Here is a 27,837-nt window from a genome sequence, read left to right as displayed (position 1 = left end):
GGAAGAGCACAGTCCATCTCTTTCGGTCTATAGACTAGTATAGTCTTGTGAAGCTTTATTAAGAAAGTGGAACAAGATCAACCTTAAGCTAAAAAAGATGGGAAATATGTTGTAAAGAAAAAAAAAGGGTTCTTGAAATAGCATTACATATAGATCAAAAACTTGATGAGTTTTACTTTGGTTTACACATACTCCATTTCCTTCTTCTCATCCTCACATGAATAATTGCCAGCCAGAGAAAATATTTCGTTCTGTGTTCTAAATGGTTTTCTTAAAATAGGAACCACGCTTAACTGGCGTTTACTTTATGCCTGATGATGTTGCACACATAAAGTGAAACCTTGATCTTGTTGTAGTCGGCGAGAATTTGACCATAGGTTTGAAAAAAGTTGAGGCCGCATGTCTCCTCCTTGGAAGCCAGTGGACTAATGACAAACTGGCATCGCTGGTCCACTGGGCTTAATCTACTGAGTTAGTGAAATTACTCTCATTCACAACTGCTGAAGCTATTCATGAGTGAGAAAATCTGGCTTCAGACCATTCTGACATGCAAAAGGAGTTTGTAGTAGATCTGTATGTTGAAATAGAAGTCATGGTGAACTTCATTCACCCACTGCATGCACCTATCTGCATGAGCAAGTGGTTGGGTCAAAAAGGCTGTGGCTGTGAAGGTGTGAGTAGAGATATCTGGTAGGTTACACGGCTGTAAGGAAATGGTGAGACTTTTGTCTTATTTTCTCACCATATTTACAGCTCAGATTGTTACAAAAGAGTTTTTATTTTCACCTGTCCCTTGCCACAGTACCTTATGCCAGCTTCACCGTATTTTGGCTCACCTGATCAGGAGGCAGAGCACTGATTCCCACAGATGTGTTGCCATCATATACTGTCAACCAAAGTAGTTCCAAAAATATTTGAAATCTGAATTGTAAACGTCTATCTACTTACCTCTTTGAACTGTTTTTTTTATCAATCCCTTTTGAGAATAACTAATGCTTGTGTGACCAGACCGACAAATATCTAATATCACTTATTAATTCAGATCCTTTTTATAAACTACCAAATATCCCATAGATAATAAATAAACATGTATTTTTGTAGGTTCCACACCACTGAAATTTGACATACACATGATATAAAAATTAAATGCTTTTCTTTTATTATTTTTCATTTCCTCTGATTTTATTCCCTTCACAAGAAATCTTAGATGAACAGCTGTAAAGTACTGATGCTGTTATACAGTACAGTCTGGAAAACCAGTTAACTATGAGGTAATTACCTCGATCTTTATATTTTTTCAGAGGCATTTTTTGAAATAGGTAGCTGCAGTCTGGGTCAGAACACATTGTTGTCTCTTTTTGTTGTTTGTTTTTCTCTTGAGGAAAAAAAGTTTGAATTTAAAAAGAAATGTTTAAATATAATAATTTTTAAAAAATAATCTCCCTCCCCCCCCCCCAAAAAAAAAAAAAGCCTTGGGTTTAGTGTCATTCATAAATCGCTAGTACCAAAAAGTCAGACTCACTGTTTGCATCTTTAAATTTATTCTTAGTAGAGCATTATTTTTAGTATTTTTTCCACAATCTTCAACAGTTTCTCCTGTAATTTTGAAAACAAGTTTTTCTGTGAGTCATTGTAATAAATTATTTCATCAAAGATCTCTGTAAAAAATTAAAGATAGTATTAGTTGCTTAACTAAAGTTGCTATAATAATACAATATTTAATATATTATTACAATTTACAGCTTTTTCTTTTTTTTTTTTTTTCCTGACAGGCCCATGTAGCCCTCTTTTCAATGCTAAGAATCATAGGACATTCCACATAGTTAAAAAACACTGATGCCAGTTTAGCCCATTTCAAATAAAATCCAGTCCTTAACTCTGAAGAAAGAAGGAAAAGAAAAAGGTAACAAGATTAAACACAGTTAATTAAATTTGCTTTTAACATGAGCTTTCTGTTCATACAATTTGGGAATAACAGAAGAGTAGTATAATTTTAATCCAAATCTATTAACATAAGCATGCAATTTGTAGCTGCATAGTTCAATCTGAATTTTTAAGAGGCCAAAAATCTGGTTTTGAACAAAAGAAAGGAAAACAAACAAAAGAAACCAAGCAGCTTCTGAAGAACTACATAAATTGTCATTAGGGGTTAATGAAAAAAAAGGCAATTAACAGAATTCTTCACTCAATTTTCACTCATAGGTGTGAAAATATTGTCAATTGTTTTCAATATTTTTTCTTGTATTTATAATCCTGTGTAAGTTTTTGCATATTCATACCCTGAATGAAGCTTGTTAGGTTTCGGAAAAACAAAGGTCTATCAAATCAAAGCTCAAAGCTTTGTCTCAACATGACTTTTGCATAGAGCTGCAGCTAATTATTTGACCGACCACTTGGACAAACTTTTGGAACATTTCATTCAGTTGTTCACATGCTTATTATCTTGTCCTTGTGAGTTTATATGTGCTCAAAGGGACCTTGGGCTTTCCAAATCCTCCCTGAGCTCAGTGGAACGACTTGCACTGAAACTGGCAGGTTTTGATCCATGGCATTAATCCTAGTACAATCTAAATGAAAAGCATGAGTCCCATTGAAGTCAGTGGACCTGTGGACTAGTGATAGATAGGAGACTGATGGGAGAATATCCGTCTGTGAATGAAAAAATAAATCCTTTTTTTTGTTTCTTTCTTTTTTTTTTTCCTGCACATGTAGCAAATATAAAGTAGGAGAGCTTTACATCTTATCAAATGCATTTAATTTTTCAGAGGGTTACTAAGGCAAAAATATGTCCTGGGTCAGACTGGTGACTCACTCAGAGAACGGGAAAGGTGGAAATGTGGAGAGACAGAAGGAATGGGAGAAAGAAAAGAAAATTTTTCTTTCTTTCTCATTTGTTTTTAGTGGTCTTCTCCAAAACCCACAAAAGCTAGTGACTATTTTTCCCATTGGTCACAGATCTGATAACTTTTGACTCATGTAGCTGTTCTGCTTTCTTTTCAGAATTTTCCTAGAAAGCTGATTAGTAGCTAATAAATAGTTAAGTACCACTACCACATAGGAACTTGGTCCTGTAAAGTGCTAGGTGCTCTTCCCCATCAAATACAATAATTTGAACTGAGCTCACTTGGTTGAAATCCTGTATTCCCTGTGCGAATTATAATAAATGCCATCAAAATTAGCTAATGCTACCAAGTTGTTGACTGCTTAATATGTAATCTGTCAGCATTCCTCAGAGGAGGAAAAGAGCATTTCTCTCCCACACGCGTGCAATAACCAGACCTTGCACGTTTTTACTAGGCCAGTTAATAGTTCATTCATTTGTGTCCATTGGAGCAACACCAGAAAAGAAACAAAGATGCTTCTTTTTCTTTCTCATTCAGTAAAGAGTAGCCTGCTGATGAGGGAGAGGACAGATGTGCATTCACAGGAAACCTAGTCACTGTATTCTAGCTGGTATGGGTTATCACTTCATCCTCCATCCATGTTTCATGAAAAAAAGCTTATGTTTGAGTCTAAACCTAGCAAAAACTCCAAAAATGTGAATACCTGGTGGACACAGGTGGATTCTATGCTCAGAGATGCTCAGAGAATAATTCTGAGAGGGAAGAGCTAAAGTAAGACTATCCTGTTCGGTGTAGACCACTGGCTTAGGTGGCATCTGCCTCATTAGATTCTCTTTCTATATCACCAACTACTATTGTGTATTACACTTCATCCAGCATACTTGAGAGGTCTATATTTACCACTTATAAGACACATCAGGGTTTGGTGCTGCAATGCTTAGTGTTGTCCTGGCTAAAGATACATTCAAATAAATCTTGCAGTGGTGTGTGAAGACATTATTTCCCTCTGCTGCCTGCTTTATCCCTCTGACAGACAGTACCTCCCTTCTTTCTTTAATCCCCCCACTGCTAGAGACTTGATGGAAAGGTATGTGTGCCTGTTTTACAGATGTTCTGGTTGATGGTCTAGTCTTCCCTTAGTTGCCCCTCATTTTGCACTGCAGTGGGACCTCACATCCTCTTTTCTGTTTATCATACTCTGAGACAATACATCCTGGCAATATCGTACGGGTGGGCAGGTGGAAGGGTAATGTCTGAACTGCCACAGAGAGAGTTTGACAGCAAATTGTTGTCAAACCTCTTGTCTCTTCTGCTGAGATAGTCCATGTGAGAAATGAAGATATACACAGCTGGTAAAATCTTCAACCTTACTCAGAGGGTTGGTTAAAAGCATGCCTATCATTTTAATCCTACCTCAGTTTGAGGAATTCAGTGCATCTACTGCGTTTAAAGCACACTGTTGGTTACTCTGACCTTTGCACTGGGGCCTGACTGAGACTGAAGGTGTGAACAGGGCAAGCACATTCCCCTCTGAAGAGGAAATTGAATCACTTTGTGTATGTCCAAGAGACGAATGCAGCGTTAGGAGAATGAGAGACTAGAGATTGGACTGAAGCGCTGAAGTTTAGTCTGCGCTTTGAACAGAGGCTTTCCCTTAGGACCCATGACTGAGACCTCCTGTACTACTCCTGTACACTTGCTGGAACTGCCAGGATGGGGTCTGTGCTGGGAACTTACTGTGAAAGTCAAGGATTTGAATGAAAAGTTCAGAAGGATCATAATTAAGCTTATAGGAGTCAGGATGGTGGAACGAATAACCAAATATACCTCTTTCTCCCAAATTTTCTACTTTTTATATTACAAAATATATTTCTGGTGCTGAAATTCTACCTGGAAGTTCACACTCCATAGTAAGAAATATAAATACAATAATTTTGCCATATTTATTTTATAGGTCTTATCCTTTGGTATTTTTACTCTACAGTATGCTGTATTTGTAGTAATTGTGGACAACATATATTTGTGTTACTCTTTTGAAATGGAGCTATTTCTATTTAGATCTACATCTACTTTTTTTTTTTTTTCTTTTTTGCATCTCTGATATATTTTGAAGAAGTATAGATTGTTTCTCAGATGGATTTTGGCCCAGATCTATTTTGTTTTTTGTTTTAGTTTCATCACTCATAGTAGTTCCCTCTTTCTTATTCTTCCTCCAGGGATAGATCAAGTTTGTTAACATTTAAAAAATGCTGGAAAATACTGGAAAACTTAGAGGTGTTCAGTAAACTGAATTGCTCAGAGTTTTTGCAGAACATGTTGGCAAATTAAATCCCTCAACTGAGATGGTATGAGCTTCAGTCCTCTTTGCTATCCAAAAATCTAGTTTTAATGAGGACTATCATACTCAGAACTGAAGATATTATTTTCCCAAGCTTTTCTAAAATGATGCTTTTTCCTGCCAGCTGTTGACAGACAACAGAGCCTCTTTTTACCTCAGAAAGGCTATTGAATTTCATTTCTGCAATGATGAGGTTTCTGTTAATTTGTCCTCTGTGTTCTTAGCTAAAGTTTGAAACCACTCCTTCACCAAACTAATATACTAGTAGACAATAACAATAAAACAGAACCATTCACCATTAATATGCCATCACCAGTTTCTTGTTAAGACTCAGCTGGCTAGGGCTGACCCCAGTGATCCTCTGTTGATGCACTATGCTCATGAGCAATTCCTGAGTAAAGACTACGGGACAACAAATTGAGACCTATGTGCTACAGTGAATTTGTTGTGGATGCGTGCCTGTGCCTGTACCTGTATCGAGGCCCGCTGAAGTCAACATGCCCCTGAGCCTAGCTCGAAGCCTGCCTGTGCAGGGCTCATCACAGAGCAGTGGCACTGATGATACAGTGAAAGCTGCAATAAGGAAAAATCCTGAAATTTCTTAAGACAAATTTGTTTCTTTCCTTAAAGCTACCTTTACCCCCCAAGTGAGTTTTGCTTGTGCTTTGGATAGTCGCTTAAGACAGGTTTCACTGTGTAAATTTGTGTGCATATACATAAGCTGTCTTCAGCTCTCACAATACACAGATATCTTCTGTGCAGAGAGGCAAGGCTTACAAAAAGGACATCCATTATCATAACAAATACAGAGAGAGCAAAAGACAATATCCTTGTACCTTACTTTTTAATAGAAGAGTGTAACTATATAAGCAGAGTGCCACATTGTGTACCAAATGAAACCTGACATCTCTGCTCTTTGAAATACAGCTCTCATTCTTTCCTCTTTAATCACTTAGAATAACATTATTTTTAACCCTTGAGAAGGAATTTCTTGAAAGTCTATGTTTGGTTTGTATCTATTGTTCCACAGATTCTTTGGCAGCTGATGGCTTGGTTTCATCATTTATAGAACTAAAACTTCATTCTAAAGATTTGTTGGGTATTGTCTTCAAATGATGACATGCAGAAGGACAGCCTTCATCTGCTATATTTTCCAAAAAAAAGATATTGTCTCTTTAATGAAAGAAAAACATCAATATAATGTATTACCAAATGCAAATGCAATAAGGTATAACATATAGCTCTGGTTATGTTATATGACATTTGGCTTAGCAGTATTAACATATTGCACAAAATCTGGATTTTCCCTATTGCAGAAAATAAGACGATAAAAGACACGGGAAATTTCTCTCTTCCATATGATCATAAAATAAATATTCTATTTTTCCTTTTTCTTCTCATCAGTCATTTGCAGAAACATTTTAGTATTACTTCTTTGTTAAGCCAGCTCTTTATCATGTATGTATTAGGCATACAGTACAAGGAGAAATGGAACAAAATGGCACTTATAGCAGTGGCAAGATGCAAATTTATTCTGGAAAAAAAGTAATATGTGCACAATATCAAGCATGCTTAGGCTTGTGCCAGGAAAACTATTACGAATGAGGAATGGATGGAATGGAATTTTGCATCATACATGATTACGTGTTGCTTAACTTCATAGAATAGTCCTTGTCTACTCCTGATGTCCCAGTTGCCACCAAGAGAAGCTGCATACCACACTGCTGGAGTGAAAATGGCAACAGATTCCTCAGCAGTAGTCACCTCTGCAACATGACTCTTTGTTTCAAAAAATTAAAGAAATAGACCTCAAAAAGATGACAGAGAAAATTCACAGACCATTGAACTGCAGGCATTAACTCCAGGTGGGGAGAGGGAGAGGAGTTTATTACATCTTGTACTTGTGTAATAATTGAAAGTCTGTAATTGTTTTCTGCTTCATTTTGCCACAGTTTAATTTGGCTACTTTTGCATGTGACGATGTTGTCACTGTTTTTCCTTATGTCTCTCATATTGTGTGATGCGTGACTAAGTGTAGCCTAGCAGTGGAGGAGTTGTATTTTTCACTGACACCACTTGAAAACATTTTAACAGAAAAATAAGGGATGAAGGATGAAAAAGAGCAGGAGAGAAGAAAGAAAATGTCTTAAAGATAGCACTCTATAATTTGCCATGAGGCAAAACAGAAATAATAACTCTTCATGTGCCAATTCAATCGGGACGAACCAGACTTTCTACTGTATCGGTACAGTGTAAAAATAGATGACGGTGAGTAACAGTGTGAACAAAAAAATGAGAAACATAACAAAAATGGATGTTGGATGGCCTTTGCACAGCAGAGGTAGATAAAGGTTATAACAAACTGTTTACTGACCATGTACACTTACTAGAATTAAGAGGTCAGTTGAACAAGAGCTCACCTAGTAAGAGCTTTCCCAGTAGTGTGACTCATCAGCTGTTGTACAGTACCAGAGCACTGCCCAGTTATTGCTCCATCACTTTTCAATAACATCTCTGTCCTTTCAAAAGTCTACATTCTACCATTAGTTAAGGCTTTTTCATTTTCATTTCTACATTTTTCCCCAATTTTACATCAATTCAATATAATTAATACGTATGCCTCTAACAGAAAATAAAATAACTAAAAAGCACCATGTTTTATTGAACAAAATATAGCATGTGCAAGGAAGGGAAGGGAGGAATTATAGAAACAAACCAGTGCTGAAGAATTTTGCGTTAGCTGGTGCTTTTTGTTGTCGTCATATTTGCACAGGTCATTTTAGGCTTCTCAGTCCAGGTTGTAGTAAAACACTATCAAAACAAATACTTTTGCAAAACATTTGAGCTTTCGCAGCTTAACATGTGCATCTTGAACCGCTTAAGCAGCATGGTTATCTTTTTGTTTTTCTCCAGAATTTAACAGACCATAAAGAGTATACAAAAAAGCATTATGCACCAGTGATTAAATGTTCTTACAACGTTAATATTTATCAAGGGGTATTTCATAGCTAGAAAGTAGGTAACTATATTTTATTTCCTAAGAGAACATTCTCTATAGTTTTCCTTCATCTCCCAGCTACACAGCAAACATCTCTAAAGTGCACTTCCCAAGTGTAGTTAGAGAATAGGAAGGAATGTAAAGTTTTTAAAAACAGCCCTTATTAACTTTTCCTTCCATTGATTCTACTGTAAACTCTAAAAAGCCTTTTTAAAAAGCAAATTCTCATACACTCAGCAGGTGAAATGTTCTCACAAAACTAAAAGTAAACAAATTAAAGACCGCCCCAAACAATGAAAAATCAGCAATCATATTACAATCTTTTCTCTTGACTACTCATATCCTAGTATACCTTTACTGGTTTTATTGCACATTTATGAAAACAGTTGTCTATATATTTAAAAAAAAAATAGTTTCTTTATCTGTGCTAACACATTCTTGTGTGCCCTTAATAACTAGATTAACTTTCCACAACATGTAGATTTTAGAAAAACAATGGAATCAAAACCTAAGAGATACTTTGTATTGTAGATGCTCAAAGGCTTCTAGTGTAACTTTTTTGAGACAGAAAGACTTGGATTTTGGAAGCTCTTTGCTCCCATTCCATATGAAAGCTGCTGGTTATATGACAGCAGGAGAACTCAAAACGTAATTCACAATGAATGCCAATCCTTCACCTCCAATATGAAGGCTTCCCAACTACTCAACTTGCTGAGCATAACTGGTTTTACATAGCATATCTAAAAAAGGCTGCTCCTGTTCAACTGACCAGTGAGAAAGGACTGGACTTCTTCAAAACAGGTATTGGAGCAACAGTTTGTTATACATTTCTTTACACTTTTTAACTGTCCGATCCCACCTTTTAAGGAGAGCACTTGTTTGTTCAACTAAAAGGAACCCCCTTCATGCTCCTTTTGGGTTTGCTCAGTCAACTGGTTTGTGCAACAGTGGCAGAGGCACACTGGAATTGTGTACCCATTCATTGTGATTACACAGACAGAAGAAATCTGTGTTGTCTGTGACAGAAGACGGGAAGGGGAAAGGAGATGAATGGTTCCCATGGGTAAGAGGACAGTTAGGTTGTTTTGGGGTTTTCTGTGGTTGCTTTTTTTCTTTATTTTTTTTATTTTTATTTTTTGTTAAATTTTGTTTTGTTGTTCTTTTTGTGGGTTTTTTTCTTGTTTTGTAGGGGTTTTTTTTTTTTTTTTTTTTTTTTTTTTTTTTTTTTTGCTATGTCATGGAATCATAGCAGTCATTCCTCTAATAGAAACTGACAGGACATAAAAGACAGAACTACCAGATGAACACACACAATGACTAGAAATATATTGACAGAGAAAAGACTTAATTTAGCTTTGAGAAACCGTCCCAAAAAATAAAATCCTGTATTAACAAGTGCAAAAAACAAACAAAAAAAGAAACTCCAAACATTAAAACACAGTGTATAAAATGGTGTGAGAAATTTAAGTCACCATACAGCCTTTTAGTCAATAAAAAGCTGTGTTCATGTGTCCTTGTTGTTTGGGTAGTGGCCCATTCTTCTCATTTTACCCAAAAGGTCATTCAAGAAGAGATCTGAGGGTAAAGCACTCAGTCCTCGCTATTTTTGACTGAAGTCATTTGGGCCTGTTTTGTTTCTATCATATAAGATGAATCCTTTCTTTTATTCCTCACTGGTGGAATTATCTTCCAAAGTTGTTATGCCTCCAAAGCCCAGTCCCGTTGAGTTCTGTGCTGCTGAGACTGTAAGTACTGTATGTAAGAGCATTAATACAAGAACACACAGTTTAAGTCTGCTGTTACACAGTCTTGATGCTGATGAAACTGTGAGTGATGTCCTGCGACACATTGTTGAGCCACTTGTTTTTATAGTCCCTTTGGATTGATGATCTGATAATAGTCCCCATCTGACATCACAGCATTCTGGTTCTGCATTGGTTGGATAGTTTTCATAGAGCCCTGCAGAGTAAACATCAGAAAAAATAACCATCAGGCACAGAAAGACTGGCAGAAGTTGGTAGCGCAAAGGAACAGTCAATAGCTTAGTCTAAACAAAGAAATCCACATCTTCGGGAGAGCCTGAGGCCCTCAGAACACTGGCCATTTTGCATAATTACAGTTGTTGAAGGGATATGCATTGTCTAACAGGAAGCAGCATCAAAAGATCATTTAACAGAAGTATGACATTGAGCATGGTTGTGTAAAGAAACGACATTAAAAAGTAATTATTGATGTTTGAATTATAAAGATATTTGAATTCTTCCTTTTTGGGAAGTAACAATTAATCAAACCAGACATTTCTACAAAACTTGAAAGGATCTTGAAATTATTCCTCAGTTTGTGAGAACATACTAACAATATTACTGTGCATAAAGATAGGCATTAAATAACAAATAATTGATACACCTACAATATTGACAATATTGATTGTCAAGCCAATACAGATCAAACAGCTTCACAGGAACAGCTTCAAACAGAACTGTTCAGAGTCTGCTTCTTTACCCTACCTCAGTGAGGTCCTCCGGCAAGATTATTCTTTTCAGCATATCTCAGAGGCGAGAACAATCTTTCCCTGCCATGCAGCAATCAGATTGCTTGATATTTCTGACTATACATCTAGGCCATTTCTGCCTTTGGAACTTTACTGAGTTACTCAGCCTGATCTGATTATGAATTTTTGAACAGTTAGGCAAATTCTGTCATTTCCAAAAGATGCAACTGTCTTTTTGGAAATTGTCAATGTTGTCTGCATTACTATATAGGAGAGTAAGATAACCAGAGTATTCCATTTGCTTGCCACATATATTCTTTTCTACTAAATTACAGGAACTTAATTAGGCTGTTTAATTAATAGTCAAATGCAAGAATCATAGAATCATAGAATAGTTAGGGTTGGAAAGGACAAATACCTTTTCTCCATTAATCATAGAATAAATTTTGCAGTAAATAATTACTCTATGGTAGTGCTAGGTTTCACTAGACAAGAATCCTATCTGTGTTGAAATATTAGGATAAAGATTTTGAAAGTAGCCACATAATTGTTATAATTTATAAATTAACTTTACTTCTTGGAACAAGAATTACATTTTGTGCAAAGTATCACAGCGATGATATTACTTTCAAAAAGCAATGTCTACAAGTTTAGGTATAGCATCCTTAGGTCCAGGCATCAGACTGTTTGTATTTTGTGAATAACCTGTAAAAAAAAGCAGCACACCTTAAAATAAGACAAAACTGAACTCTTTTGTTCTTACTTCTATATTATGGATCTGCAACTAAACAATAAAGTGCATTGGGTATGCTGAGCATGTTAAAATGCAGATTAAACCTAAACTGGCACTCTTTTATATAGCTGATACAATGCTCTACTATGTTACATGTTATCCAAGTAAAGTTACATTTACTTTTTAATTCAATCAAGTTTTTAAAGATACAGGAATGACAACAGCTTGTCTGATTTTCTGTAAAGTCAGGGTTTACTTTGTAAGCCTAACCAGGCCATTTTTTTGTATCTATGCAGTCAGATACCTAAGGCAGAGTACCAGCACTTGAAAATTATTTGTTCTCTCTCAGATCACCACTGAATGTACTTCATGTTATTTAAGAGATTGTTTTGCATTTTGGAACTTGTGGACAGTTGTTTATTACAAGTATAATAAAGCAGTCTTACTGCTAACATCATATTTTCTGAGACCCATCTTTTGGTGTTTGCATGCATAAGTGTGTTTTTAAACATGGTAACATACAAGAAGTGCCTCCTAAAGCAGGTAATTATATGATCTGTTCTGTGACTGCAGTAGCTCAAACTCTTAGTGGTAATTGAAGAGACACAGAGAATGGTTAATGCTTTGATCCCACTGAGGTTTGTTTACTATTCAGACTATATTTCCTGCCTGTCTTGTTATAGCAAAACCCAGACTTCCTTTGAAATTAAAGCCTATATATACAAGCTGGCAATCAAAAAGTATTTAAATAGTTCATATGCACTTACTGAATTATAAATAAATTGAAGACAACTCCACATCCAAAGCTGCATTGAACTTGTTCCTTGATGCAAAATTACATTTCCTTTTTATTTCAATTCAGCAATTGAATTTAGGTTTTGAAATTGCAGTTACATATTTAATGATCAATTAACTACAGAGCCACTATTCATATGACAGTTGCAGAACATTTATATAAATTCAGTCAGAGCTTTTGCACTGAGATAATAAAACCTCATGATTGTGCTTCACCACGTAGTTGTTTGAAGCCACAATAATCAGTTTTGGCCCCTTGGATCTAACCAGTCTACTCAGTCAAAGAGTTACAAACCTGTGGCTTACCAGAAACCCTGGAAAGCTGGCTACATCAGCCTTGGAAAAACAAGCAGAAAAAAAACCTAGTTTTTTTTCTAGGGTTCTATCAAAACATTTTATATGAGTACAGAGTTTGGGATAAGAAATCAAAAGGGTATTGTCTTTACCCACCAAACCACCAAGGCTTTCCTCTTCCTTTTCCGTCTTTATAGTTCATTTTGTAGACATCATTACTCTGTATTACTTGGATGTTCAGAAATTGTATTTCTGAGACTGACTTACCAACTGTTACTGGCTCAAAATTACTTTGCTTTTCCCTTTTCACTTAGAACTCTCAGCTCTGGATCTCCATTTCCCAACTTTTCCCAGCACTCACCCATATTTCACCAGCAGAAAACTTAGTCCATGTGGAGGTTCTTGGATGTTGATCTTAACCAAGGATATAGAATTTGCCGGGATACTTTTTGGTATTAAACCATTCTTCAGGCAGATATGCTATCAAGGTCATGTAAAAGCTATCTCTTTGCTTTTTAACCAGATAGATAGTTTTTTCACATGCAGATAACATTTTGATGATCAGCACAGCAGTTATATCTGTAGGGAATGTGTGCTACTAATGCTGATGAAAGAATTAGGGCTACTCATTTGACTGAGATTATGTTAATGGAGACATGACTGCAGATAAATCCCATGTATTCTGCTCAGCTGAATCATACTGAAAGAAAAAGGAGTGACAGCAGGAGCATCATGTTCACTTTGTGCGGAAATAGCTTTGGGGGAAAATCAGCGAACTGCAAATAAGCTCTTATAGAAGAATTAAAAACAAAAGACCATCTATGCATGCATTGTCTGCTGATCAGCCAGATAGCCAGATCACCATCTAATTAGAGGAACGCTGTAGTTTCTGCCTGAGCACTTTCATTTCTTTTGCACAGGAAGCAGCATGCAAAAGAGGTGGTTGCATTTCCACATTTCACCCCAACACTATCAGGATGTGCCATGCTTGTAGCTGGATCTGTATCGGTAGCAGCTGGTCTGTCTTGGCCTGCTTCTTGTTTTCTTTGGTACAGAAACAGCTATGGAGCCGCAGTATTCTGCATCAAAGCAAACTGGTCTGAAAACTGGTCTAGTTGATGTATTTGTTGTCATTGCTGGGTAAGTATTTTAGAAAGCCACAGAAATAAAATAGATCTTATGGTATATTATGGTTTTCCCCCATTTTCTTTCTCTAGAACTCTAAACTGTGGTTCTTTCTAACATAGAATTCTGATTATTTTGAGAGGCATACCAAGCTTCTTGTGCTTGAAGAAAATACCATGAACTAGAAGAAACCAGATAAGTGGATGTGGTATACCAGAAGTTTTGAATACTTCATTTTATTGTGAAGCCCAAAGTAAATAATGTCTGCCAAAAGTGATCCATCCAGCAGTGACATCACTGTATCAGTGAATGCAAATAATCCGCCTGATATTTCTCCTTCTGAGGAATTATTTCTGAGATTTCAATATTAACATTTTCCAACTACAGAACGCGAAAGAACACATTAGATATTATATGACTAGATTTCACTGCTTGCTTACACCTGATCTGGAAGTCAGCACTCTTTGGTCTTATCCAGATGGTCCTCTCAATTTCTAAGAGACACATTATGATGCTTCTGTTTAGACATGTATTTTATACCCTTCATATTATAAAAAGTAATAAAATGAAATATACGAGAAGGTTTAAAGATAAATAAATTATCCTTTAGTCAAGCAGATTATTCTTAAACTGGTGAATAAGGCTGTTCGGCTCTTTTGAAAAGGCTAATTTCCATTTCAAACTCTACTCTAACTGTTGAAGGAGATCTGGGTTGCTGCAGGTTGTTTGTTTGTTTGTTTTTTTAACACTATATGTTGGTTATTTTGGATAGTTGCCTCTTGAACATTTTCCCATTTGTATGTGTCCATATTTAAGAAAAATACATTGTGTTTCTTCACCATGCATGGATTTTTTTTCCCCCTGAAATATGTAAAGGACCAAATTCCTCCTGCTGCTGTAAATCAGTATTATCACTATAAAACTGACTGAGCTGCTGCAAGTCAGAAAAATAGATGAATAGCTGACTCTTAAGGCTATACAATGAACCTTTTTAGGTCTGCTGAGATACAGGATAAGGGTGAGATAACTTGCTTCTTGCAAACATTTGGCTTTCCCCACACCCCCTTCCAGTTTTGTTTCTATTATTATGGACAATTTTTTATCAAAAAGATTTACTACTGTGATATGATAGGAAAAAGTTATACATGTATAAGTAGCCTGCTATCATAGAAAGTTCCGGGATATCAATAGGTTAATTGTCTGGGTTGTTTTTATAGGAGAAGAACATTTGCAGCTAATAAACTTATTATGATATAGGACCTCATTCATGGGAAAGCCCCAATATTCAAGACTAGAAAAGCACTAAACTCAAAAAGATGAGCTATTAGGTTGACAGATTCTGCTGTAAAACCATGTCAGATTTTCCTTGCAAGCAGATCCACGGTAATGATTTAAACCATGCTTGTCAAACATAAATGGGATTTGTCCTGCTGTCTGTGTTAGCTTAGTATTTTGGTATTTTAGGACCTACTAAGACGTGTAGGCAGGGGGCAAATGACACATAACTATGAGTTATTTTTAGAGTAAGAATTTGGATACTTTTTTCCTGAGTTTGCCAAGAACAACATAAAGCGGACTGCCTTCAGAGATTTTCTCTTCTTAAATTGTTCTGCAAATAAAAGATAGACTGTGATGCATTCTACATATCACATTTTCTCGAGGAAATCGCTTTTCAAATTGCACTAGAATCAGGGCATCTGTTTTGAAATAGACACTCTATAGCTAAATCTGCTGGTGAAACCCAGACACACATCTGCCCCTTGAGAGGAAGCTGCAGTTTAAAGAATTGTTCCCAATACCTTTGTTGAGCTTTGTTAAACAACAAACTCCTCCTACAGGTTGGTGAGAATTCTCTGTAATAATTCTCACTATGCCCTTAGAAACATTAGTGTGTGCTAGAAGCATGACCGACAGTTTAATTTCTGGTGAATATTCTTTACTCTGAAGGAGGAGGAGATTCTGAGGAAGTGCTACTTTGCATGGATCACATAAGCATATGTTGCTGATATTTGCCAAAAATTGATGCATGGGAGAATATTTACATTATGCATTCCAAGCCACTGATATGTTAATCAGAACACATGAAATTAGGACCCTAAATTAGTATGAACTGAAGGGAAACATGAGTGAGTCAAAACACCTAAATCACTTGCCTGCTCAGCTCTTCTGTCCCTTTGCTTTCTCCTTCCACAATGAAAAGCATCAGAAGTCCGTTCAGCACAGGAGAGGAGACAAATTTGATTTTCCTCCTGGCGGCAGAAGGCTCATTCTGATAACACTGCTTTTAGGAAGTACCAGAGTGCCGTGCTGGTTTTGGAAGAAGCTAATGCAACACATCTCTGCCTTATTGCTGCTCACTATATTTCCTTTGTTTCCTTCACAGAGGAACTTAGGTGCTCTATTAAATTCCATGACAAAAAAGAGTAAAAAGTGTGACCATGTGGCTGGGATTTCCTGCCTGATACTTGCTGCTGGGTGATGGCCCTGTTGTGCCAGAAGGCACAAGAGGCCGTAAATCTTGGTCAATACAAAGAAAGACCTTAGCAACACAGCTAGCTCTAATTCTGCATTCTAAAGTGGTCCAGACTTGGCACATGGACAGCAGTTTTGGGATTGTTCTCCCAGTAGCCAGATTAGGCTATGTCTGTATATAAACAAGTAGTCTGGGGCAAGAGAAGATATGTAGGATGAAACAGCTGGTGCTGAGTATCTTGTGTCAACTTTAAAAGCATTTTAAGGGTTTTTAACTCACTCTAGCTCTAGTCTAATTCTGTAGGTCAAAATGTTCATTAACATTTGGGACATGCCAAGTATGTTCCAGTAGCGCAACTCCTGGCTTAGTTTAATCCAAAGGAACCCAGTTCAAATCCTCCGAGACCTCTCCCCAGCGCAAGTTAAACAGCAAGAAGTATGAACAGGAGATATGATTCAAAAGTACACTCCTGAACTAGATCCCTAATGTGGATGCAATTGCAGTGTTGGTGTTGATGTCATATCCTGGCTGCTTGGGGAAGGGCCACGTGTGAGGAGAGGTCATCTCTTCAGGCATCTCTGCTGCTCATTAGGTGGAAACTGAGCTCTCTTTTTTTTTTGGGTTGAGCAAACTGCAGGCCTAAATGGATAGTTTTGTCTGTGAAGAAAGCATTTATGCCCTCTGTATCCTGTCTCTGTCTCCACTGGGAGATGGCAGCAAGCCAAACAGAAACAGTTCATGGGCTGGACCAGTCCCCAAGCCAGCTGCTGGACCACATTACTTTGGAAGGCATGGGAAAAGCAGGAGTTGTGAATTATTACCAGTCTCTTTCCAGTGCTTTGTACATAGAGTCATACATCTTTCAGCTCTCTTTTCACACTCAATGAGCATGTGTGAAAGAAATCTTCCACTTCTTCCATTCACACTGGGGGAAAAGAGGAAAAGATGACTACATCTATGAAAGAAAACAATCTCTCTGGTATGACACTATTTTCATAGGAGTCGCAATTAAAAACTTTGACCGAGAACTTTGCATGGGACTCATTCATTGTAATCTGACGTGTGTGTATGTATGCCTAAACACTATTATTATTTCCCTTAAATAAGGAGGTTTCTGTTTTGCATGGGCAATTCCAGACATCTGAGCTGCAGAAACACTAGATAAAACTTAAATCATATGGATATAAACTCCAAAGGTCTAAACTGAAAGCAACCATTCAATTTTAATGAATATGAAAAACAATATGTTCCAGAACACTGTCCGACGGAAAGACCAATATTTTTCTTCTATTCCTAGAAGAAAGGGAGGAGAGTGGAACACAAATTTTTTCTGGCTAACTGCATGTTTCCATAATCAGAACCAAACTGTGATTCTGATTGTTTTGATTTATCTCCCAAGTACTTTCTTTTGTGATGCAGTTGTCCCACATCCTTACATGCATTTCTACAAAAGACAAGTTCCTGTGATACACAACTAGTGTTGCATTCCCTCTTCTTTTCCCACTACCTACTTTCGTTGCAGGTAATCAAGTAAGATATTCTCAGGCTAGAATATGTCTTGTTATACCAGTCCTCAAGAATTTCCAAGAAGTCTTTATTAATCCATAGTATAATATTAATCCATAGTATAAACTACTTATTTATTTATTTATTTTTTTAAATGATGTCGAAGATAACAACTGAAAAATTTCTTGGCTAAAAATAGCCAGTCCTATGCCATGTTCTCATCATGTGAACCTTCTAAGGAAGGTCCTTGTTATTATTTCTTTTTGTTATTATTTCTTTTTACAACCTCCAGTACTTTTTTGTTTTGATTTGTTTTGCTTTGTTTTTACAGCCTCCAAACTTGAGAAAATCCTGCCCCAAAAGCAAAAAACACAAGTTTGTGGGTTCTGTGCCCACTGATTTCACCATGTCCCTGCCTACTGCTGTGGTGGAAGAGGGATGGCGAGGGAAGACAGCAGCAGCTGCAGCACCTCCTAGTGCCACCAGTGACATGGAGCCACACCAGTCTCTTACCCACCTGCAACTGGAAAATGGCATGGAATGTTCACACATCCTGCACTCTGTGCTGTAGTCAACATCAAGTAAAACCAGTTATCACCAGTACCCCTTTTCCTATTGCTTGCTTTTCACAGTGTATTGAAATGTTTTATAGAAATTGATCTTCTGTCTTTCCATTAGTCTCAACCTCTACTGGACCTTAGAGGAAACAGTGTGTTACCATGGAGAGGAGGAAGGAAAGCCCTTATTATAAAATTGTTGCTTCTAAAACACGATTAAAGGACATCAGAATCCACAAATTCTTGATGTTTCTCAGATAAGTCATCCTATAAACAGAGGGGCTCCTTTTTTTTTCTCCAGAAACTATTTTATAATTAATAGTGTGTCTTAGCTAGCCAGATAGTCTTTCATTAGCTTCATGGAGGAAAAAAAAACATTGTACCAACATAACCTAATTCAGTTCCTGCTAGATTTCTCTGAAAATATAAGTCAAAATTTCAAAAAAGGACCTGTAGCATTTCTCTCCATGGGATACCATCAGAGTCAGGAGCAGCAGGGATATTCAAGAACAATTTAAAAAAGCAAAAGACTGTGGCAAAATGCCATTCATGAGGAATCCCTGAACATAAGGTTTGCTCCTGCTGTGTTTCCTGTAGCAGAGCTCAATGGTGACCAGCTTCACAGTGAAGTTAGGTCAATTTGAGACAGCAGACAACCAGCTATAAGACCTAACTATCAAATAGATGTATCTTTGACCTGACTCTTCTGGGTTTTGCCAGTGAATTTCACCAACACCAGGAAGGGCAGGATTAGTAATTAGAAATCTCAGAACATGTCTGCCAAACAGGAGCTCACAGAAAGTGCAGCAGAAGAGGTTCCTCAAGACAAGGGTGACCTGCTTTCAGTTGCTTTTCTGCAAAAGGAATTCAAGTTAACTGTCAAGCCACAAGCTGTGCTGAGGTATTTTTTCTGCTGTTGAACTCAGTGTACTGCTGCCACTAAGCTGCAGAGAAATGTAGTTCTTTAGTCCCACAGCAGCTGTTAGTCTAATATCTTGTTTAGCAGGAGGAAGTCCTCTTACAGAGACCTGCAGAGGTTGACCATGGGCCTGTATTCCAGAAAAAGTTTGAATTGCAGCCTTGTACTTCTTAGCATTGTCTCTTGCACACAACTGCCTAGTGTCAGCGTGCTGATTCCTATGGGTCTGTGAACACGAGCTCTGCTCAGCTGATGCTGAGGGTCTTGACTTGAGAGGACAAAGCGTTCAACCAAATATCAGTGGACTGCTGAGATGAGATTTGGGTTTCCCTGATTTTAAGTGTCTGCAATAAGACTTTGGTGACTAATAGCAGCTACGGCAAACGAGTGCAGCCAGTACTGTTAGCAGGGCATAGAGAGCTAGCCAGCTCACCAGGTGCAGATGCCTACTTAGACTGAATTAAATAGCTCTACTGACTACACCAGATCTTCAGTGACTCTAGTCATTGCGTAGATAGCCATGCTGCTAATACCTGCAGTAAAATGAGTTTAATCCTTTTCGAAATCTGTTTTTCATCCAAAACTGAGACATTGACTGAGTAATCTTTGCAAGGTCATCTATTTTGTGTGTCTTAGGAATGAATTCAGACTTGGAGATAAACTAGGAAAATTAAGATGTGGATATGTATTTCCTAAGAGATTTTCTGAAATAATTGCTAAGATGATTTTGTTTATTGTTTGTTTATTCTTTGCCATTGTGTATGTGTGTATATACATGCATGTATGTACATGCACACATGCACATACATATTGTATACATGTTGTAAATAAAAATGTCCTAAGTTTCTCACTTCAGCTTTTACTGTCCTATTTTAAACTGGAAAATAACACTCATTTGCTTATGGTGTGTGCATATTGGAAGGCATATTTATGAAATGCACTGAAATGCTAAGCACATTACTTATTGATGACTACCAAATTGTAACTCAGATTACATTTCATTATATTGTCTTTTGCATATGGATGAATATTGCTCAGTTGTGTCCAGTAGACTACCAGAACCTCCCTAAATCCAAACACAGGCATAAAGTGAAGTGAGTTGCCACAAGCATTGTGCCTGCTTCTGAGATGTTATAGAACATTTATGGGGTTTTATCTTTAACTCTGTTTTTAAGTAGCTTACCATGGGCAACTCGTTTAGTATCAAGGTTTCCAGTGCAGCCCTAATTTAATATGGAGGATGTCTAATTTCAGATATTTGGATAGGGATGTCAAAAGATCTAAGTGTTCAAATGACTTTTTACTGATTTAGTGGGAATAAGTTGCCTAAATATCTTCAAGATTCTCAGGTAGTACTCTAGACACCAGAAAGCTGCAGATAGCATTAATACAAGCTGAAGTTTTGTGTGGATGTCTCCCAGCCAGTCCTGAAAAAAGTATCTGAGGCACCTGAGACGTACTAAAGCTACTTCTTGCCTACCATGTCCCCCCTGGTCGGATCATTCCGAGACAGTGTTTGAGCAGAATGGAATGTAAAATGAACCAAACCATTTTATCATTGTGTAGACCTACATTAGCAGTACCTTTTAAAATTAAAATACTCACAGAATATAAAAAGACTCTAGAAGAGACCAAAAGATTAGCTCTTTACAGGTGAAGAACTAATTCTTAAAATTCTTTGCTAGTGAAAGACCTTTTCCTTAGATATTTACTTTCGAAGAGCTGCACAGTTTTGATTGCTACACCTCAGAATCTTTGTTTGTTTTACTTAAGAAGGCAGGTGAACAAAGGTGAATATACTAAAAACTGGACTTGCCTTTTCCTTTTTTTCTGAATATTGCATGACACAGAGCCTCTTTTCTCTGAGCACTGCATGATATGGAGCAATAAAACTCCTCCACCAAATTATTAAGCATTAAAAAAAACCCAGAACCAATTTATTCTAGTAATTTTGTTTTGTAAAGTTAATGACTATGGCAGGCTGTAGCACAAATATGCATTACTAAATCTGGGCTGAAATCCTAGCACCTCTGACAGGTGAGGTGTGCTCAGCTGTATTTGTGACAGGGAATACCTTCAGGTTCTCACAGTTAGCGCTAATGGAAGAAACATTATCCACACTCTCCTATACATTTAGACTTATGAAAACAAGTGAAATTAGCTTTTCTATACTATACCTGTACAGATGAAACTTGATAGTCCTCCATAGATGACATCATCGTTGTCTGGTAATATAAAGGGACACCTCGTCTGAACCTCCAAACAGTATTGCTTGCAAGGAATTCTGTTGCTGCAGTGAAACTGTGTGACTTCAAAATACTGGGAACAGAGCCAGGCTTTGTAGACAGTCTGGAAAAAGAGAAGAACCAGAAGTACAGATGGATGACAATAGCACTGTCATTATCAGAACATACTGTACTGCACACCTACATTAATGCTGCTTCTAAGTAAATTTTGAGAGAATATCACCTGAGTGAAACATACTCTTATCTTTTGACTATCCTCCCACTTCAGAAATGAAAACTCCAGTCAAGTCATTCAAAAAACATACTCAGGACTAAGCTTATTATTTTATCTTTGTTTGTAAACAGGTATGTCTCCTAGATGCACCTTTTTATTAGACACATGCACGCATGTCACAATCCCCTCTCCCTGTATCATATAAAAAACCAAGATCTTAACCTCATTTGAAGCTGGTCTGAGAAAAAATTCTGAAAGTAAGTGCAAGAAAGAGCTTAAGACTAGGTTCAGGCCAGCTCTGCTCTTTATATCATCTAGAGCTAAGCTTTCAGGTTGCAATAGATGGTGCTGCTTCCCTTCAGATAAAACCTTATCCAGTCCACAGCACTAAACCACACAGGTTTCCTGCACACTGACAGCTGTAGACTAGGAGAAAAATCTGCAACAGTGAGGATCAACGTCTACGTTTGGAAACTAAAAGGAACATGTTAAAGATGCTGTCATCTGATGCTGTGTAATCATGGCTGCAGGATCTGTGATTATTATAATTATTATCATCATTTAAACAGAAAAGCAAACTAAACATAAAATTTTAGTTTCTTTTGCTTATTTTCTTCTGAGCAGTGGTGTTTGTCATAAAGATTAAACTAGCCTTTTGGACACAGAAAAGTTTCATACGTGATCAAACAAAAATAGATTGCACACTAGACTATGAAAGTGATGCAAAAACTTTGTGACTGAGTACAGGGAGAGTTTTGCTTGTGTCCTATTTTTTCCTCTTATCTGTTTTGAAGTACATTATTTACTGGCTAGATACTTACTATCTAGGTTGTTATACAAGAAAAATTTCCTTTTTGTATTCATTCAGAATATCTGAAAATCTTAGCAACTACCTTTCCTTTATCACAGGCTGAAAAGCAATATAGTTAACTGGTTATTTTCCTTCTTCCTAGATCTGTTTTCAATAAAAAAGGAAACAGATTAAAATTTTTTAAGGACTGAAAATTCAAAACCTGACACCTGAAAAGAGCAATCTAGCTGAGAGTTTGGTTTCATTTCAGCATGTTTCATCTCATCAGTTATAATTTTATTTGTGTAAATAGTAGCTTCAATTGTATAATTAATTTAAATATATTAGTCCCAGAATCACAAAACTTTTTATCTTCGCTTGTTTCCAATGGTGGCAGGTATGGTTAAGGTTGCTAGGTGATAAAGTGAAGCCTTTATCACTAATCTATGTTTTGTGAGTATCTCTTTATAGCAGCTTTTGCTTACTGCATTCTGTAGAACATGATTTTTTTTCATTACAAATTCAATTTCAGTTTTTTACAAAGCTTTCTTATCCACAGTAAATGATTAATGAGAAGGAAGACTAGGCAATGTGTGTACTTTTTGCTTTTAAATAAACTTCTAAAGAGCAAGTACTTTTCCCAGTGTTGACTACATCTCCTACTATACTTTTAATGCTTCAGTTCCTATATTGACACTTGCAACAATAAAGAAATAAAGTAATTGTTTTTCTATTTTTAATTAGTCAGTGAGCATAGTCTACTGGTTGGACACAGAAATGTTGTGTCTGATAACAGATAAATACTCACAGATGTTCCTTCCCGATCACTAGTGCTGTACACCTGTTTAGTATGAACACACATGTTCTCTTCATAGAATGGATCTAAGAATAGTAAGGTGGTTTGTGAATCATATTTGAAAGTGTACGTTAGTTCATAGGAAGTGCATTGAACAGCAACCATATCTGTAACAAGGAAATGAGCAAACCCATGTATTTACTTAAGCAAGACAGAAAATAAATGTTTATTGAAGAGCAGAAGTAAATAATGCAATCACAGGTTTAATTTCAGTATGTTTTCTTCTGTGAACATTTTTATGTATCCAGTCTCAGTTCGTATGCATTATCTCCACAAGTCTTCAGCTTTGGCTCAAAATTGCATTTGAGCTCATGAGTACACCTGCTTCTATTTATCAATCAGATTACTGTCTTCCACTCTGTAGATGTGTAGAGGGAGTACAGAAGAATAAGAACTGATCTTATATTTGTGCATACCACTAACTGCTCAGCAGCCTTTGCATAAGACCCATAGCTGACCCAACTGAGTAAGTAGATTCAGGGCAGTTTTTCTTTATTTCAGAGATAGTGAAAGGTGACTTCTTTAGCTTAAATATTAGAAGCCCATGATTTGGAAATGAAATGTATTGAAATTTCTAGAAAATTTCTTAATAGAAAAGTAGATATGATGGTCTTCTTATACCCCATTATTTCATAATTCTTACAAAATTATGGAATTATTCTGTACCTCCTAGCAAATTCCAAATACTGATTTCCAGAATCTTAAAATATACACTATACAACACAGCATGAAACTATAAATGAAAATACATATTGGTTTGTATTTTCAGTACAATTTCTGCTACATATTAAGGTCTTTTGTATGTGTTCATAGAAACATAAAATCATAGAATGGTTTGGGTTGGAAGGGACCTTAAAGATCACCTAGTTCCAATCCCCTGCTGTAGGCAGGGACATCTTCCACCAGACCAGGTTGGTCAAAGCCCCGTCCAACCTGGCCTTGAGCACTGCCAGGGATGGGGCAGCCACAGCTTCTCTGGGCAACCTGTGCCAGTGTCTCACCAACCTCACAGTAAAGAACTTCTTCTTTATATCTAAATCTCTTCTTTTTTAGATTAAAGCCATTACCTTCTCCCATCACTCCTTGCTCTTATAAAAAGCCCTTTCCCAGACTTCTTGTAGGTCCCATTTAGATACTAGCAGGCTGCTTTAAGGTCTCCCTGGAGCCTTTTCTTCTCCAGGCTGAACAACACAACTCTCTCAGTCTGTCATCACAGGAGAGGTGCTCCGGCCCTCTGATCATCTTTGTAGCCCTTATCTACTGCATGCATACAACACAGAAAAATAATTAAAATGGTCGTCTGTTTTCAGCTGGTTTGGGAGATGATGAAAACCTTTGAAAAATCACAGTTGCTAATAGAATTCTGACAGACTGATCTCAAAGAATGTAAAAATACATGTTTTTCTGTTGGTTTTGTTTTTACACTTTTTTAACAAGGGAAAAAAAACTCAGATAAATCGTATTATTGATGCATCATGGCAACCACATGCATACAGTAAATAACTGCATATATCTAAATATCTCATCGTTTTATCATCAACAGAACTTTAGGCATTTTATATTTGAAAGAGATATGGTCCTGGCTATTAGATAAGACACTATGTTGGAAAGAAATCACATAAGAATCATAGAATCATAGAATAGAATCATAGAATAGTAAGGGTTGGAAACGACCTTAAGATCATCTAGTTCCAACCCCCCTGCCATGGGCAGGGACACCTTGCCCTAAACCATGTGGTCCAAGGCTCTGTCCAACCTGGCCTTGAACACTGCCAGGGATGGAGCATCCACAACCTCCCTGGGCAACCCATTCCAGTGCTTCACCACCCTCACTGTAAAGAACTTCTTCCTTATATCTAATCTAAACTTCCCCTGTTTAAGTTTGAACCCATTAAAAGAATAAGCACATCTTTCATGTACAGAAGCATAACTACAAAGTCTCAAAAGGGCTGGGTTTAGTGGCAATTTTGCTCACCTAAATAAATTAAACTTACACTACCTTATTCGGTAGGGAAACAAACAAAAAAAAAAAAACCCAAAAAAACCCCCACTTTTGAAAATGTGCACTGATCAATGCTGGTGTCATATACCTGTGTTCATATGCATGAATACCTTCCAGAATGATCATGTTAAAAATCTTCTTGATATTTGTAAATGATTAACAATATAATGAAAAAATATATTATTCATTAGGCAGATTAATTCATTATTTTGCATTCATTTTATTTCTACAAGTTTCAAGCCAATGTCTGGAAGCAGAAAAAATATTTTATGCCAAGAACCCAACACAAATAACCAGCTTTGGCAGTTCAAGGTATAAACGCTTCATAAACCAACCATACACTAAACTGCGTTTACCTGTCAAATCATACCGATAATAATGGATTCAGATTTAAAAGGAAGAAAGCTAGGTTGTGTGTGGAGAATTTTGAGAAAATAAAAGAGCACAGTATGCTCTTTTTCTCTCAGGACATTAGGAAGAACACTTATTTTTGTCTCTATGTGGGGAATAGCAGTCCAGATATTGTTTCTTTTTAGGGTATTCTGTGTCTCATATCACACATGAGGTTGGACAGTGTCTCAGAGTTATTCTTCCTGTTCTTGAAAGGCAATCAGACAGAAGTATTAGGTAATATGGTTACATTTTTTGCCTAGAAAGGGGCCAGTGGCTGCTGCCAACAATATGTACAGTATCACCAGACAGAATAGTGTGTGACCACAGCCCTGGTCATTACCCTAGCTGACTCACAACTGGCTGCGCAAGTGCATAAAACTAATTTTAATTGTATGACAAGTATTTACTAAGGCTGTATAAATGATGGGAAGATAAAGTTGTATTTACTATGCATACATGCCCACAGCCTTTCTCAACCCCCCTCTTATTCTCACTCACTCATACATGCACAATATATGATTCTAAATAACCTGATTTCTATCAAGACAGATTGAGTACGTAGCCTGAATCATCTGAGTCACACTGCATGAGATGTATCAGTAGAGCAGAATGGAAAAGCTCAATCAGTTTCATTCTCTACAGCTGTCAATTCTTCATAGTTTTCAAGAAATGAACTCAGCTCTTTTCTGCCCCTTTCCCTGTTCCTGACTGCCATTGCCATCACAATTCCTGATGAACAGTGAAATTTCCAGGAAGTACTTACTTATTCTACATGAAAATGACCTTTTTTTCCCCCCTCACTGAACAAAAATTTGATGTTACTGGCTGGGTTGTCAAAATAATAACACAACAGGAAACCTAGAAATCATCAAATACTGTGTAGATGTGGAGGATGGTGGGAGGGAGAGAAAGCAGGAAGAAAGAAGTCACAACAGAATGGTAAATCTTCTGAATCAAAAGAAATTTTAACTCTTTTCACAGATGCTTTACAACCATATGCATTCCTCAGCATGGATGGGAAGTCTTCAAAGAGAACTACTTAATAATTTAACCTACCAGTTGAAAAAGCAGAGGCCCCTCATGAATTTTCAGAGGCATTCTGTTCACTGCCATTTTCAATCACTCAGGAAATTGTACCTTATTGGGATAAAGGAATTAACAATATTGCCTTGACAGTCTGATATGATTCCAGCTCAACTTCTCCCAAAGCTTGTGAGTATTTTGAGCTAAATTCTGCAGTCTTTATGTATACTGAGGAATACTTAAGGCTGTGACCGAATAGTCAATTGATTTTTCCAAGAATATTCATGGCATAACTTATTACATAAGCTGAGCTTTTTCAGCAGAACTGGACACAGAAATGTTCATTAAAAAACATTCATAAAAAAAAAAAAAGTCATCTGGTTTGCAGAAAAGTGTTGTGGCCTTCAAGTTTTGCTGTGTTCTAAACCAGTGGTCCCCAGCCCACACTGATTCTTTGACAACAGTGAATAAGCTGTGTATGGAGAGAAAAATCTCCTGTCAGCCTGTTTTAGCATATAATTTTCTGTAACCAAAAGTAACCTTAAAGATTCTAGTGTGCAGCATACTGTCTATATGCAATGGGTGATATCTGCTTCACATGTCTAATCTCTGCCTGATTCATAGAGTTAGAATGTATGAACTATTTAAAGGTATTATATGTGCATTTAAAGTTAGGGCATACATTTAAATCCCATGGTTTGACTTTTTTTGAGTTTGGGTGAATTGCTGTCTCTGGTATTCTGTGACATTACCACAATCATAATGTTGTCTCTTCTAAGGTTTCCATTACATTTTTAAGGTATCTACTTCAGTAAACTTTTTTTACTTCATTTTAGTTTGTTTTAGTATTCCATAACCTTAAAAGGCAGGATCATCAGGAGTTAGGGAGTTAAAAATAGTATTAGTTCTTTTCATGAGCTGAGATGCTGTCAATAATAGTTGAAGAAAAGCTACTGGCAAAGCCTGGTAAACCTTCTCAGCCTTCACACACCCAAATAAAGATATCCACTCATCCATTCAAAATTGCGCCTGAACATTGCCTGAATATATCAGACAATATACATAGAAAATAAGGGGACAAGATCTTGCAATTATGAGTTACATGCCAGCAATGAGGGACCTCAGAAAAGCACGCCTATTTCTTCCTGCGATAAAGCTTTTGCTGTAATATTCACTCTAAATCTTATGCATGCTGTACAGCAGAGAAGTAATAGCTACTGTCTGTGCAGTGTAGTCTCTAA

General features: G+C 36.9%; 1 protein-coding gene across 1 annotated transcript in view; it reads right to left on the bottom strand.

Annotated features, from left to right (window-relative positions):
- Nucleotides 1-4,888: 4,888 nt before the first annotated feature.
- Nucleotides 4,889-27,837, bottom strand: part of FAM155A (family with sequence similarity 155 member A) — a 470,301-nt gene continuing 447,352 nt past the window's right edge. Inside the window, exons 2-3 of the mRNA XM_030476850.1 lie at nt 21,250-21,421; nt 4,889-10,138 (exon numbers count right to left, since the gene is read on the bottom strand). Coding sequence (XP_030332710.1) covers nt 9,843-10,138; nt 21,250-21,421 — 468 coding nt within the window. The 3' untranslated portion in view covers nt 4,889-9,842. The remainder of the gene's footprint in view (nt 10,139-21,249; nt 21,422-27,837) is intronic.

Source organism: Strigops habroptila, chromosome 2 (genome assembly GCF_004027225.2).
Source record: "Strigops habroptila isolate Jane chromosome 2, bStrHab1.2.pri, whole genome shotgun sequence".
NCBI classification, from domain to species: Eukaryota; Metazoa; Chordata; class Aves; order Psittaciformes; family Psittacidae; genus Strigops; species Strigops habroptila.
The sequence above is the reverse complement of the archived record's forward strand: the minus strand, read 5'-3'. Positions and strand labels throughout refer to the sequence as shown.